The sequence below is a fragment of the Aptenodytes patagonicus genome, chromosome 19 (genome assembly GCF_965638725.1).
Source record: "Aptenodytes patagonicus chromosome 19, bAptPat1.pri.cur, whole genome shotgun sequence".
NCBI classification, from domain to species: Eukaryota; Metazoa; Chordata; class Aves; order Sphenisciformes; family Spheniscidae; genus Aptenodytes; species Aptenodytes patagonicus.
Window position 1 is genome coordinate 3,805,145 of NC_134967.1, and position 14,579 is coordinate 3,819,723.

The 14,579-nt window shown below is 50.7% G+C and overlaps 1 protein-coding gene across 3 annotated transcripts in view; it reads right to left on the reverse strand.

The window, feature by feature from the left end:
* Nucleotides 1–14,579, reverse strand: part of DISP3 (dispatched RND transporter family member 3) — a 101,976-nt gene that overhangs the window by 56,386 nt on the left and 31,011 nt on the right. The window contains exons 13-21 of one of the 3 annotated variants that reach the window (XM_076356156.1): nt 13,992–14,173; nt 13,415–13,545; nt 13,131–13,303; nt 11,975–12,101; nt 10,649–10,794; nt 10,127–10,286; nt 9,627–9,740; nt 8,452–8,618; nt 1,999–7,744 (exon numbers count right to left, since the gene is read on the reverse strand). In XM_076356156.1, coding sequence (XP_076212271.1) covers nt 7,382–7,744; nt 8,452–8,618; nt 9,627–9,740; nt 10,127–10,286; nt 10,649–10,794; nt 11,975–12,101; nt 13,131–13,303; nt 13,415–13,545; nt 13,992–14,173 — 1,563 coding nt within the window. In that variant the 3' untranslated portion in view covers nt 1,999–7,381. Of the gene's footprint in view, nt 1–1,998; nt 7,745–8,451; nt 8,619–9,626; nt 9,741–10,126; nt 10,287–10,648; nt 10,795–11,974; nt 12,102–13,130; nt 13,307–13,414; nt 13,546–13,991; nt 14,174–14,579 lie in introns of those variants that run through there. The other 2 variants (XM_076356155.1, XR_012996836.1) reach the window with 2 other exon arrangements.

Below are 14,579 nucleotides of genomic sequence, written 5' to 3' on the forward strand. Positions count from 1 at the left end.
CGTCTTAACGGCGCCCTGATGAAGTAACGGCTGCACCTGGGCCCGCCCGCACCGGCGGCTCGTGCCACGGCCTCGTGCCACGGCCTCGTGCCACGGCGGGAGGGCTCGTGCCGCTCCCGTGCACACACCCCCCGCCGGGAGTTTCAGCCGCTTTTAGCAGCTTCCCCCCACCGAAATAAGGGGCACTAACGAGCCCGGCCCCGCTGGTGCTGAAGCGGGGCGCATGTCCGTCTCTCCGTCTCCCCAAAAACCCTCCCAGGGCCGGGAGGGTGATGGAGGGACAGAGGCACAGCGACAGCATCCTCCGTAAGTGGAAAGAGCAGCCTCTGACACGCAGTTTTTCAGAGAGAAGGTGGCTTTTACCTTTCAAAGCCACAGAATCAGGGCTCGGGGCTTGGTTTCGGGGTGGGAAGGAGCCTGTGGGAGAAGGGGCGCAGGGTGCACCTGCTGCAGCACGTCAGGGTGCACAGGCAGAGCCCCTAAATGCTGGTGGGGAGCCGGGGAAGCAATGGAGACCTCGCTGTGCCACAGCTTGACAGGAGACCGGAGGGAATTTGCTGTGCATAATGAAGACTTCACACCAGACTCACTCACCTGGAAGAGATGGGGCTCTGCCAAATCGCAGGCAGCAGGTTTCGGAGCGTGGACCATCAGTGTTAGCACAGGGGCTGAGCCAGCAGCCCTGCATAGACAGGCTCCCACAGACAGAAATGCAATTCCTTCCTGCCTCTGCCAGCTTGAAATGAATAGTGCACAGCTGTCACCCCATGCAGTCCACCCTCTGAGCCCCTGTCCCAAACCCTTCCCCAGCCCAGCAGCCGTTTTCAAAAGAGCTACGGAAACCCTGCCCATCTCTGCCTGTGTCTGCCGTACCCCAGGGTACCCCTTTCCTGTGCCCCCATCCCCACATTTGGCAGCCCTGGGCACTCACCACTGCCAGGTGGTCCCACAGTCCTGCAAACTCAGAGAAACACGTGCCTCCTCCACAGTCCACAGTCTGCAAACAGCTCCCTGCCAGCGTGCAAGGGAGCGCCTGTTGCACCTGCTCTTGGGGCAAGGGGCTGAATTTGTAGCCAAAACCAACCCCCTTCCAGCCTTGCTTGGCAATTTCCCAGCAGCAGGCTGGAGCATAAACCCTCCCCTACCAGCAATCCCCAACTTCTCATTAAAGGGACCACATTCCTCCTTCCTGTGGATACCGCATTTTTTTCTTACGCATCAGACTGTGACCCTGAGCCTTCCTGGTATTTATTACAACAGGGGTTTCACCAGTAACTTTGGCCTCATCCGTAGAAGTGAGGGCTTGAAAACATGGGAGGTTTTTGCTGCAATGTGCTGTCGGTGCTGTCCTTCCCAGCAGCGTCGTTGCTGGGTGCAGCGTGAGCACACCCAAATGAGAGGGTGCGGGGAGCAAACCTTGCTCAGCACAGCTGCAAAGACAGGTAAATGCCTGGGTCCTCCTCCTATTCTGCGGCTGGCTTCTGCGTGCATCAGTTCAATGTGGTCCTGGGAGGTGCAGAGTAGCACTTCACTGCTGCAGCGTAGGACAGAGACAAAACCTTGACCAGAAGTTCGTGTCAGGCATTGTGCGTTGTGAAAAACTGCGGTGCCGCAGGAGGAGGCAGATGAATCCCCTTCTTGTGGGGTCAGCACAGAGGTGCAATCTTCATGCACTGCAAGTAACAGAGTATGAAGTGGAGGAGTAAAAGGCCTCCACAAAACTTGGATAAAGCTCCCACTCAAGCCAGCCCTCTTGCAGACCTGCATGGGATCCTGAGCTGGCTTTTCCGGACTGTCAGCTTTTCTGGATGTGGTAAGTTGGCTTCAAGGGGCCTGATTTCAGCAGCAGGAGCAACCCTGTGCGCGTTGGGAACCGGTGCCGTGGCCTCACCCCCACTGCATTACTTACACACACAACACATAACATGTCAGTGCTACTATGGCCAGCGCTACGCTTACATGCAACAGTGACACAGTGATGAGTGAAGGATCCAAAGGTGCGAATGTCAAAATTTTTTATTTACAATAGTCTCCAAAAATCAAGGAACACTGAAAATAGTGAGGATAGGAGACAACTTACAAAAGTAACACGCGCACGTTACATCAGGAATTGTGCTACATCACTCTGAGAACCGACACTCTAAGGTCTGCACACAACGTGGTGAAACAGCAGTGCCCTCCCTCCTTGGGGTGCTCACACCTCTTCTCCCCTTGGCTTCTGAACCATCCTCCCTCCCATTTGTTCTCTTCTGCTTCCCCCTGCCAACCTTTCTGCTCATCTGCTTGTTGCTCTGCCTCTGGTCCTGGCCATCACCCTCCTGTCTCCTCCAGTAACTGCCCAAAGGAGGAATGGAGGGGAGAAAGCCAAACGGTCAAACAACTACGTCCTCAGGATGGAGACAGGCCTTGAAAGACTTTTAGCTCTGGGACCCTGGGTACTAAGCCAGGGCACAGCAGTTTGCAGAGGCCTTTGAAAAAGCGTAAACCTGTGAACTATGGCTTGCATGCTATCTGGGGTAAAGAATGATTTTGGAAGAAATAACCAAGAGACTGGGAGTTTGTCCCGCCTGGCTGCAAATCAATCAGCACAGCTTCCTTGATGGACAGCATGAGAGGATTTATACATGTCACAGGGTTAAATAAAAAGCCTTTTATAACCTTCCAGGAGGGCAGGTTGCTCTGCTAAGAAAATGCAGTGCAGGACAAGCTAAAAGAATTAGACGCCATGACATAAAGCAACATCCCAGTTTGCTCCAGCAGAGACAAAGCCAGGGGTCACTGAAGACCATTGCATCCAGACTACTGTATCAGTGGTCCCAGTAACTCTGTAAGCATGCCACACGTCCTTCTCCTTGGGGGTATTTCCCAGGCTGGCTTTGCTCTGGCATAGTTTCAGATCCAGCAGGGATCGAGAAACACAGCCCAGCTCAGCCACTGATCCCCTTTCAGCATCTGCTGCCTTTGAAATTGCCGAGGTCAGTGGCCAAACCTGATGCCCCAGTTGCCTGTACAGAAGCTGCGTGAACCCAGCACCTCGAGGGGCACCACAATATAAGGAAACAGAGCGAGGAGACCTGGGTCTATTCCTTCCTCTGACACTGATCTTTGCAAATCATGTCAGCTCTGTTCCTCCTCGCTCCAAAGCTGATTTTGACACAGCTGTTGTGAGCGGAGACCCTCTCCCCGAGTGTCCACAGCCTTAAGCTCACTCAGCAGCTCCACTGCAGGCAAGGAGCAGCAACACCAGCTCTGTGCATATATCACAGTGCTTCAACGCTGGGGAGCAGTGCCCTTCTGTGACTGCCCTGAGCTGGCAGGGAGAGAGCTTCTGGCCAGGAAAGGACCCACTCCATTTTGTAGGAGACTGCACAGTTTCAGAACGATCCCCATTCTGAAAAATTAGTATCAACTTTTCAGAATGTAACCCTCAAAACAGGATTTAGTAGAAATAAAGGAGTGGGCAGTTAACAGAAATATTCCATTGCAGTGTGCTGTAACTGAGAACTCGTGCACATTTCTTTTTAATTGCAGCAAGATTGTTTTGAAATGGAAAATCGGAGCATTCTCTTCCAAGTAAGAATCATAGAATCATTTAGGTTGGAAAAGACCTTTAAGGTCATCAAGTCCAACCATTAACGCAGCACTGCCAAGCTCACCACTAAACCATGTCCCTAAGCGCCCCACCTACACATCTTTTAAATACCTCCAGGGATGGTGCCTCAGCCACCTTCCTGGGCAGCCTGTTCCAATGCTTGACAACCCTTTTGGTGAAGAAGGCTGGTCTGCTGTGTTCTACTGTTTAAAAACATCAAAACTGACAGCTTTGTATGAAGCATTTTGACTCCCTAGCTTCCTCTGCCTGAGAAATTCTCCCCGAGACAATTTCCAGCCACTTTTAGTTCAGACTCTGTGAGCACCTTAGGCACGAGCAGCTACCACGGAGAAGGCTGAACCTTGCTCAGCAAGATGACAGGGCCCAAGAGATGGTCTGGGAAACAGAAGAGTCATCAGAAAAAAAAGATAGGCAGAGATGTGGGAGGAATTAATTTAGGGTGAGCATCTGCTCCCAGAACAGCGCCAGACAGGTGAGGCCTTGCTTTTTATTGCTACTAGCATCTGCCTCAGAGCATCGATTCCCAGCAGGGCTGTCAGCCCCACCTTCACATTTGCTCAGATAAACCCATCCGTTTTCTTACCTCTATAATTTTATGAGTATTTTCTAATCCCAAGGAGGACACTGCCTACATGGAGATGGATGTACACATCTGCTACTGATTTATTGTCTCCACAGATGCTTGGGGAGATCAGAGTGCTGCAAGTGTTTTGGGGAAGGCTGGGCCCCTCCTCTAAGCCTCTTTCACTCCACAGCACATGGAGAAAGCACAGCCACCCTGACCACAGAGCTGTGCAGAGTGAAATGGTGAAGGGGAAAATGTCTAGTTAGATCTTAAGACAAGTGTCACGACTATGTTTAATCAAGTTTTCAGCTTACCAACACCCAGTGGGTCCTTGCAGTGAAAAGCATCACCTAGGATCATCTCCTGGGTCTTCTGACATCCTACTACAGTCTGGAGTAAGTTCCTCCTCCTCTCCTTGCCTCAGTTTCCTTGCTGGAGGGGCACAATCTCCCCAATATACCTTTGTGAATCATCTGCTACAGCTCTGCACTTATCTCAGTCTCTCATTTTCCTTTCTGAATCGCTCCAGCCATTGCTCTCCCAGTACCACCTTGGACAAACAAGGGCAAGGTGATGCCCTGCTCCTGCTAGTGCCAGCCAGCCCTTCTGCACTGAGTGAGCCTGGGCTGGCCAGAGAGGAGGCAGGAAAATGACAGCTTGTCCTTTCCCCTGCCTGCTCCAGAAAACAGGACAGATCCTGTCAGGTGCTGGGAACTCTTGTTATTTTTATCTGCAGATCAGACCCAAGAGACATAAAAGGTTTTCCACTACTTTGAAATTAAACTTTGCCTTCCAAGAGTGGCTGAATGAATGGTCCCAGCATGGTGTGTCCAGAATCACTCTGGACGTGGGGGGCTTACATAGCCTTTTTGTAGCGAGCACAAACATAGGACACCAGGGGCTTAAATGAGCTTTAAACTTTGCAGGATTCAAAGCACATCTGTGCCTTGTCTTAAAGACCTTTCAAGGTTTCTTCATGCTCATAGGAGGAACTTCCTCTAAGGGTGCACTCAACACCTTATTCTCGTCTGGTGACCTGGAAATATCCATCAGCTTTAATCACCCCAAGGAGTCTGAAGCATTAGCTAAATTCAGGTCAAGCCGCCAGCCAGAGCATCCTTGGCAGCAGCACTAGGACTACCTTGCTCTCCCCCCTGCTGCACGCACACAGCCACATGGGTCTCATGGGGCTGTATGTCATCAGCACACTGCCCTCTCCGCTTGCTGCCACTTAGGAGTGCTCAGGGCATCACCAGTAATTAAATTTGGACAACAGACATAGGGAAAAGCACGGCTCACAGATCAATGTTGGGGCTGAACTGTGCACAGCGGCCATCAAAGCAGCACAGCTTAAGGATAGTCAAAAATCCTTTCCAGAACCATTTATTCATGGGCACAGGGTTCATTAGGAAGGAACTGGTGCAGATCAGAGGCAGGTGCCAAAGAACATTTAACACTTTGCAGAAAGGGGTAACTCAGCTGCACCATGGGATGGAGAGGAAGAAACCAGGTGTGTTCTGCTCATGCTCTCACCACCCTCACTGCCTGCAGCAGGATTACTCTGGATTTCCCCTGGCATCAGCAAGAGTCCTGTCCTGGCACTCCTCTCTTCAGCTAACACCTTGGGGAACCTACTTTAGGACAAACATTTGATCCAGTTTCACAGGGATGACACGATGTGAAGGTGTAAGACTGGTAGGGATCAGAGCCGGGATACACTGAGCCAAGCAGAAGCAGCTGCTGGTCTGTCTCAGCAGTGCAGTCCCCAGAACTTGGCTGGCAATGGGGATGGGCTTCCTGGAATTTCCATCTTAAAAAGGGGGTCAATCCAGACAGAGAACACAAAGCCACCAGGGACATGGTATCTGCAAACAAATGAAGTCAGGCTGCTTTCTGGCCACCCTCCTCTATTGGCATCCCTGTAAATGATGTTTAATGCATCTCCCAGTGGGCCCAATCCCTCCCCTTCTGCCAAGGACCAGATGTGCTGCATATCAATGCACACACTTAGCTATTTCAATTTTAAAAATATGATCGAATCAGTGATGCTTAAAATGTACTTGTTAATGGCACCAGTTTGTGATTTCATTTTACTTTAATATAAACCATCTGCTCTGAGCAGGCAGCAGCCACAGGCTGAAGCTCCACTGCCCTCATGTCTCCACAATGGAGGGTGTCTCTAAGCTGCCACAGAGGATGCACCACTGTTTATTCGTGCATGCCACCAGGCATGGGCTCCACCTGGCCCCAGTAGTTAGCTCGTCCTCAGGCTAAGAGCTGACTGCCATGACCAAAAGGCTCTGCAGGGACCTCAAGGCTGTCTGTTTTCTCTCCGACATGAAGAGCAGAGGCAGTGACTGGTGAGGGTGGGACTGGGCATTGACACTGCCTTGGCCTCACTACTGTGATGAGGGAGAGGAGGGCAGGCCACTGAGGGCACCGATTGCATTCCTGATGGCTGTTCATAGACCCAAGAGATCCCAGCGAAAGGTGTGCTGTCCTTTCAGAAAGAAGGGGAAAGCCATGCGTCCTGATGCCCCCCACAAATGATGAAAGCAGGTCACTGCAGGTGGTGCCACCCAACATCTCTGGATCCCACAATGACACCCATAAGAGCTCCTGCACAGCAAGTTCACTGCTGGTCTAGCCTGGGCACAGGGCATGGCAAAGGGGTCCAGACAACGCTATTTCCCAGGCCTGTCTAACAGCTCACTGCTGTTTTCGAAGGCTCAGGTAGCGAGGCACAGGCTTGGCATGGGGGTAGGACATCACCTCAAGAGCCATCGTTGCAATGCTGACCCTGACCAAGCAGAGGGAAGGGTTTTGAAAGGGATAGATGGCCTTCCCAACTTCTCCCCTTTTAGCTTTGCGGTTCCAGAAAGCTCTGTTCATTTAAAAAAAAAAAAAGTAAAAAGAAAAAGAAAAGCAGAAAGAAAACTGAGAGAAGGAGACCTCCTCCCCTCCTACTCATGGGCTCAGGTATTCCCTGGGCAGCCCTCACTGTCCGTCATCCATCCATCACTACTGAAATAAATACAAGTTTAGAGCAAAACCTATTAGAAAATAAAGTGCATCTGGAGTTGAAAAACTTCTGGAAAAAGGGGATTTTTTTCCTCTTTTTTTTTCTTACAAAAAATATCCTTTAAAAAAAAGAAAAAAGAAAGGGAGCAAGAGGACAGAGCAAGTGGCTCTTGGCTTAGGGTCTACAGGGCTGTCCCATTAGGCAGAGGGATCTTAAATCCGCTCTTCAGCAGGGCGAGGCAGATGCATAGACCCAGCAGGCCAGCAAGAAGCACCCCCACCACAGCCTTGAGGCAGGAAGTCCTGCTGCGGATGAAGGTGCCAGGCCCCATGATGCTCAGCAGGGCTGTGCTCACAGTTAATGTGTACAGGATGGAGACTCCTGTGTTGAGGGCCACAATCTTCCCAAACTTGGCAAAAGGGGCAATGATGCAGAAGAACAGTGGGACGGTGGCAATCACTGTGGTGACGGCGCTTGAGACAATTGCCACACCCACGTGACGGACTGCTTCAATCGTCCTCCACTGGCGGCACGCTGTGGGGTCCTGGCAGAAAGGACAGCAGTGTTAAGGGGAGTGGGGACAAGCACATGGGGCTGCACTAATGTTTTAGCCTTTGAGAGGGTGGCTTAGCTCATGGTGTCCTGGTCCAGGACAAAGATGCTGCGTGAGTGCAGATCGGACAGTTCATGCAGTCACTGAGCACACTGGGCAAACAGCCATGAGGTTAAAACCCAGTAGAGGCAAAACCTGCTGGAGTTTGTGCCTCCTTTCAGCCACATCAGACTGACTGCTGGGCCTAACAACAGAGGCACTGCATGCAGACACTATACCTGGGATCGGAGATCCCCAAGCTTTTACGGTCTCCTTCTTCCCAAAGAGGGGAAAGATGTTAACAAGGCTGGAGAAGATCTGGAGGTCCAGCACAGCATAGCAAAGCAGTTTGCAGAGGTTACAGAACGAGTGTAGGGCCATTCCAGCACAAGACTGTCTTCACTGGGGCATGAAAGGGGGTTGCTTTGGACACAGCTGTGGCCAGTAAGAAAGGGACAACCATGTGGGTTGGACCCTCAGCTGGGTTTACTGTAGGTACACAAGCTCATATCAGTCTCTCACCAGTCAGCTGGACAAGCAGCAAGCATCCCAGGCATGCTGTGAGGGTGGCAAGATGCATCCCCCTTTGCCCATCACAGCCTGTGGCACGGAGGGCGTGAGGGGAATGGATACAAGGCTATAGGAAGAAAAGAGCTCACCTCTGCCTGGTGTAGTGGCAGGTTTTCCCCTGCCAGCAGGTAGCCCTCCACCAAGTGCACGCAGTAATCGACAGAGGAGCCAACGAGGATGGAGAGGGAAATGGCTTCCACAGCTCCCATTTCCCAGCCAGACCAGTACATGATGGTCACCACCAAGCAGACCACCCCTGTGTGAAGAAGGTCATGTTAGGCAAATTTAAAGGACTCTGGGACTGCTGCCCAGGCCTACTGATATGAGTCAATCACTGGGGAGTTTGGGATCGTACCCCTGCAGATCTGCATGCTAGCCAGCCTGAATCTTGTACTCACTCCCTCCTGCCCACAGAGGCAAACACTTCCCTCACCTTCCGCTGGCCGCAGGGACCATTCAATCAGGTAATCAGACCTGCTGGGGACAGTGAAGCACCTAATTAAGTATTAGGCAAACTGACAGACTGATGCCAATCTAGACTAATGCTTGCTAAATGAATCCAAGCCCAGGCAAGTGCGCATGTGTGCACACACGCGCTACAGGAAAGAGGGCCCTTTGTTTTGCTTGCTGGAGTTATACACAGGCTGAGTGCATGTACAGGTTTTTCTTAAAGGCAAGAGTGATGTTTGTTTGTGAGTCATGTGTGGGAGACTAAGTGGTTTTAAAATGACAGATTCGATTTTTAAACGGAGAAGTTTAGCAACACACTTAGTCCACAATATCGTCAAATCACCAGCCAGGGAGAGGGAACTATTTACAAATTTGCTTCAAATACTAACAAAACCACTAAAATATTCAGCTTTTAAAATCTCCCACTGCTTGGAAACAGCAGCCGTGGTGCAGATCCTTGGGAAGTAGTGCAATTGTTATTCAGAGCATGTGGGACTTAATCACATTATTATACATAACAGGCAGAGACGGCATTTGTGTAGCTAAACCCCATATTTAAACAAATAGAGGGGATTGTGTAGATAAAACACACTGGGAATTAGACACACAAATCTACTTTCCCAATGAGGTTCCTGTGCATTTGTTGAGAGTTTCTCCCATTCACCTAGGTATACCAGGACTGGCTCCTGGAAAGCCAAAAGGGTTTACACAGAGTAAGAGCAATTCAATTCAAATCACCAGAGACTCAGCAGTGCCACAACCCGCCAATTTCAGAGAAAGGGAGAGCTTGACACATAGGAATTGGTGTTTTTACCTAAAATGCTGAGCAGCACTGGCAGCAGGAGGAGGATGTGAGTGGTAAACACCGCCACCGCAGCCACACAAATAACCAGCGAGAGGACAAGACCGTACAGGGCACTCTGCACTCCTGGAAGAAAAGAGCCAGCTAATTTGACTACTGGAAGGTGACAGCTGGGATGAGAAAGGCACTTGTGTCCCTGCTGGCAACAAGGCAGGCAGGGACTCGCACTGGGGGAGATGGGAAGGGGAGGATGAAAAAGTGGAAAGCGGGTGATCAACTTCTTGCCTCTCACATCAGCAGGGCAGAGTCCCTTCCCTTCTCGATTTCCCTGGGCTCTGCCTAGGATTTTGACAGTATATACTGCTTGGGGCAGAAACAGGCTTTAGGAGTTTGCACAGCAATGGTAAGGGACTGAAGATACAACACGTGCTCATCAGATGGGACAGAGCGTGCTGTGAAGATGTATCAGAGAGCATGGGCTCCTCAGGGAGAGAAACGTGGCAGTCACTTGCCTATAATCTCCATGAAGATCTGCTTCCAGTGCTCACAGGTCTGGAAACCGTGCCGGAGAGCAGAGCCCTCTGGGAAGAGCTGGAGTTGCTGCTGCAGGAATGTCTCCCATTTCAGGTAGTCAGCATATGTCTGGAAGGAAGATTTCCCTTTGTAGGTTGTCTGTAAGAAGATGAACATGTTATTCTCATGTCCTGCTTTTTGGGGCAGGGTATGCATGGCAAGGGAAGAGGTAGAACAAGCCAGCTGGAGTTGCAGCACCAGGCAGAAGTGGCAGTGGCAGATGGGCAAATCTGCCACCAGCTCTTTGCCTGAGCTCTCACGGTAAGAGCGAATTGTGGCAAAAGCAGCGACTTCTAGCAACTTGTGAGTGCAGGCATCTGTCTGCAACAAGGTACAAACACTAGCAAACACTAAATTATGGCTGCAAATGAAAGTGGCCAGTGCAGAAAGAGCAGAGCTAAACCCCCAGAAGTCACAAGATGAAACCATCACAAGGATAGATGGCGATGCCATGTGCTCACCGATTCAAATGCCATGGAGATCCACTGCACCTTCCCATCCTTCACGCCCACTGCCCCATGAGAGAGCTGTCCGGGCAGCAGGTTTGGCTCAGGGATGTTCTTGCACTCAGGGTGCAACATCTGCAGAAAGGAGGAGATGCTGTAACCTGGAGAGAAAGAAAGAGCAAGGGATGGAGGACAGGACAGGGAAAGGAAGCACATTGGAGCAAGGGGGAAAAAAAAAAAAAAAAACAACAGGTGAAAGTTGCAGGCCCCATTTGTCAGCAGCTGCTTCCCCTTGCAACTCTGAGTTGCCAAAGCCCTTGAGGTCTCAGCACCAGAGCCCTCAGCTGCTGCTAGCCTGAAAGAGCACTCTGTGCCATCAGCACTGGACAGGACACTACCACTGCTGTTTGTCCCCAGCTGTCAGGAAGCAGTACAAACAGCAAGCACTAAGGAGCCGTCTGCCTGGCCTGGCAGGGATTTTCTCCAGGCATGAGATTGGCTTTTGACTTGAAGCCAATATACACTTCCCAGACTCAGCTACACAACCCTGTGACCTCTGAAGTTGGAGGAGGCAGTCACTGATTAGGTATGTGAAGCCACAGGGGCAGTGAGTAGCCTCATCATGAGATCAGGTGTGATTTGCTGGTTATTCAGGAGCTACTAAGATATTTACTTGTCCAAAAGATTGTAAGTGTATCACAAACAATACCCATGACTGGAAAGAACGGATGCGATTCTGTTCTTGTCTTCACTGGATTAAATCCCGAAGAATATGCACAGTGTCTTTGGAGTTAAAAAGACCATTTCTCTTTCTCATCTCCCAGAAAGCATGACTGGGGGCATGTTCTAGAAGGGTAAAGCTGCCTTGGGAAGGAAAGGAGGCAGCAAGAGGCAGCCACCCTTTCTGGTTTGCTGTTGAGGACCCCAGCTCAAACAAACACTGCTGCAAGCAGAGCTGCAGAACAGGAGTCTAATGTTCCTGTCCCACTCGCTGTGTATTTCTCATCCCCAAAACGGTTGGCACAACACACGGAAGCATGAGGTGAATGGCCCATGGAAATGGGAGCTGTGACTTAAGCCAGGTGGAAACAGGCAGAGCTGTGCTGCAGCCAGGTCAGGAGAGCTGACTGCTGAGAAACACCTCCCATCCCTGCACTGCCTGCATTTATCATTGACTGGTACCTCCCTTTCCTTTTCCTTTCCCTGCTTCATCAAGCTGGGATCTGAAAGTTTAAAAGCCCTTAGCAGCCACACTCCTCAGACTGGAGGGTGAGAACCAGTCTCCACCCAGGGACCCAGGATCTCCCCAAGGACTCTGTGGCTGGTGTTAGTCCTACCTACCAGAGGGCAGGCACTGAGCCCCTCCTGGCTTCACCAGCTCGGTGTTGCTGGCGATGGCTTTGCAGAGGCGGCAGAGGTTGCCAATCTCTTTGAAGAGGTCGAAGCTGTCATCATAGATAACGCTGCCCTTTCACAAGGAGACACAACAATAAGAGCACCACACGTAAGGCATACACACAACATCTGGCACAAGAAGGCAGAAGCTGAGTCCTCTCCCAGCTACACAGCCTGGGACTAGCTTATACAGACCACAGGTTATATGGTAGAAGAACCCACCGGACATCTTTGCCTCACCAGATAACCCAGGAAGAAACTACACCCCCACACACACTCCCCCCCCTCAAAAAAAAAAAAAAAAAGAGTCAGGCAGTATGACAGAAGCACTGATAAATGAATAGCCACCATGCCACACCCAAAACCCATTAGGGTCTGCCTAAGGAGCAGCTCTGAATCCCTAGCAGCGTCCAGCACGAAAGTCCAACTTTCTGCTTGCTCCACTGCCTGCATTTTGCACTGCCCCCTCCAGAGGAAACAGGCAAAGGCTGATTCTCACAGTGTCCCCAAATCAGAAGGCAGGAAGAACAGCAGAAAGCTGAAGTGCATCTGCCAAGTGACCAAAGCTAAGCATAATTCTTCTGGGGAAAGGCTGTGAATGTGTCAAGGTATCAGATCTGGGAGATAAGCTGTTCCTGGAAAAGTCACATTTAGTAACCTTTCCCCGGAGTAATTGATTTGTATTTTTTCGTGTTAATATTCATAACAAGATAAACAATTATAGAAAAATATCAGTTCCCTGGATCTTGAATTTGTAGTGAGATTTTCATACTGAGCTCAAGATGGGTTTGCTTCTAAAATCCTCAGGAAAGCCAGATTTAAACTCAAAATTAGAAGGTTAGATATTGCACTCAGACAGGGATTTTCTGAAAAGTCTGAAGTGATTTCAGTAAGGGCTTCCCGATCTCCATTATTTGTGAATTTGCTAAGACAGAAATGTACTTTTGGCTCATCACAATGCTACCATCTCCACTATTCCATCTGTCTAGACCATTGGACCACACTGCCTTGGCTGTGGGGATTAACTAAACGCCATCCAGGGAGACCGTCCTTCACTCATCAGCCCCGAGCATGCCTGTCCAGCATGCCAGAATGTGTGTACCATGTCTCCGATGACGTGGTTGTCCGGGCGTCTTGTGCGATTAACACCTCTGATACCGAACACTACAAACACCATGGCTCCCGTGTCTACCAGTGGCCGCACCGCTGGCTTCCCGCAGCCCATGTTCATGCAAGGATTAAATCCAGAAGTGGCCGACAGCTTTGCTTTGGGTGCTGCTGCCAAATACAGAAGAAAGGTTGGTTACATCATAAGGCAGCAAAAAAGAGGTCTGATTCTCTGGCCCAGACAGCCAGACATGGCTGAACAGGTCCTCATCAGCTTACCTTTCTCACTGGGAACATAAAGGATGCCTTTGGTGGGTCCATCTGGGCTAGAGCTGAGAAGACAGCCAGGAGGTGCTACACACACTCGGCCATGGTAAGGGGGCTTGTGCGACTGGGCAAAATACAGTTTCCTGTGCAGCAAAGAAAGTTTGTTATGGGGGATCAGAGGTAGTAAAGATGATGTGTCCAAAGCATTACATGGAAACAGACGTTCTCAGTGACAGAAGGAAAGGAAAATGTGAGCAACTCCAGACCTGGATCCCTAGCCATTGCATATTCTGTGCTGCCTGTTCAGCCCAAGAGTTCAGGTGGATAAGGGGCAAGACCAAGATTGGCAATGTCTTTTTGCCACCCAAAGAAGCCTCCAGTCACAGTCCTGCACCTGTCAAGCCTTTGGCACATTAATGATGCTATGGGCCTGCAAAATAAATTTGTAAAGATGGGGCACATCTGCAGCAAAGCAAGTCCTAGGGCCACGGACGTTACCAACTGAGGGCAGGACTGGCACTGGACATTAGGCATCCCATATCAGCCACTCGTTTTGCTGCCTGGCCCTGAGTGGGTTTTGGAAGGTTACCGTGTTCGCTGCTGCTCCTTGGCGGCCACGTAGAAACTGAAGTCGAACTTCCAGCCTCTCTTGGTGTCACAGGACAAGGTGGTCATCATCCACTTCCTGGGGCTCGTCTGCTTAAGCAGCCCTACTGTGGACACACAAGCTGTCAGCTTCCTGGTGAAGTTACCGAAAGGCACTCTATACACCTAAGCAATGGATTAATGAAAACAGACACTTAACTCCACAGGGTTGCAACCCATTGCACATTAGCATCACACGCTCCCCTCCTCCCTGAGCACTGGCACAGCCACACAGAATGAGCACTGCAGGCACAAACCCAGCCAGCCCCCAGCCTGCCTCCTTCCCAGGGTTGGCCAGTGTGTGATGGGGCCCCTCACTACCCCCATTCTCTGTGGCCTAGGCTGAATGGTGGCTGCTCTCTCCAGGGTGAGGGACATCTGAAAGCAAGTCGTCCTGGGGGTGAGTGTGTCCAATATGGCCTATGCACAAGTAGTGTTGCCTGCTCGCCTGTGTCTGTGGATGGACAGAAGGAGGCAGTGGGAATCCAGCTGTCTCAGTAGCAGTTTCTACTAGAATGAGCTCAGCCAATGA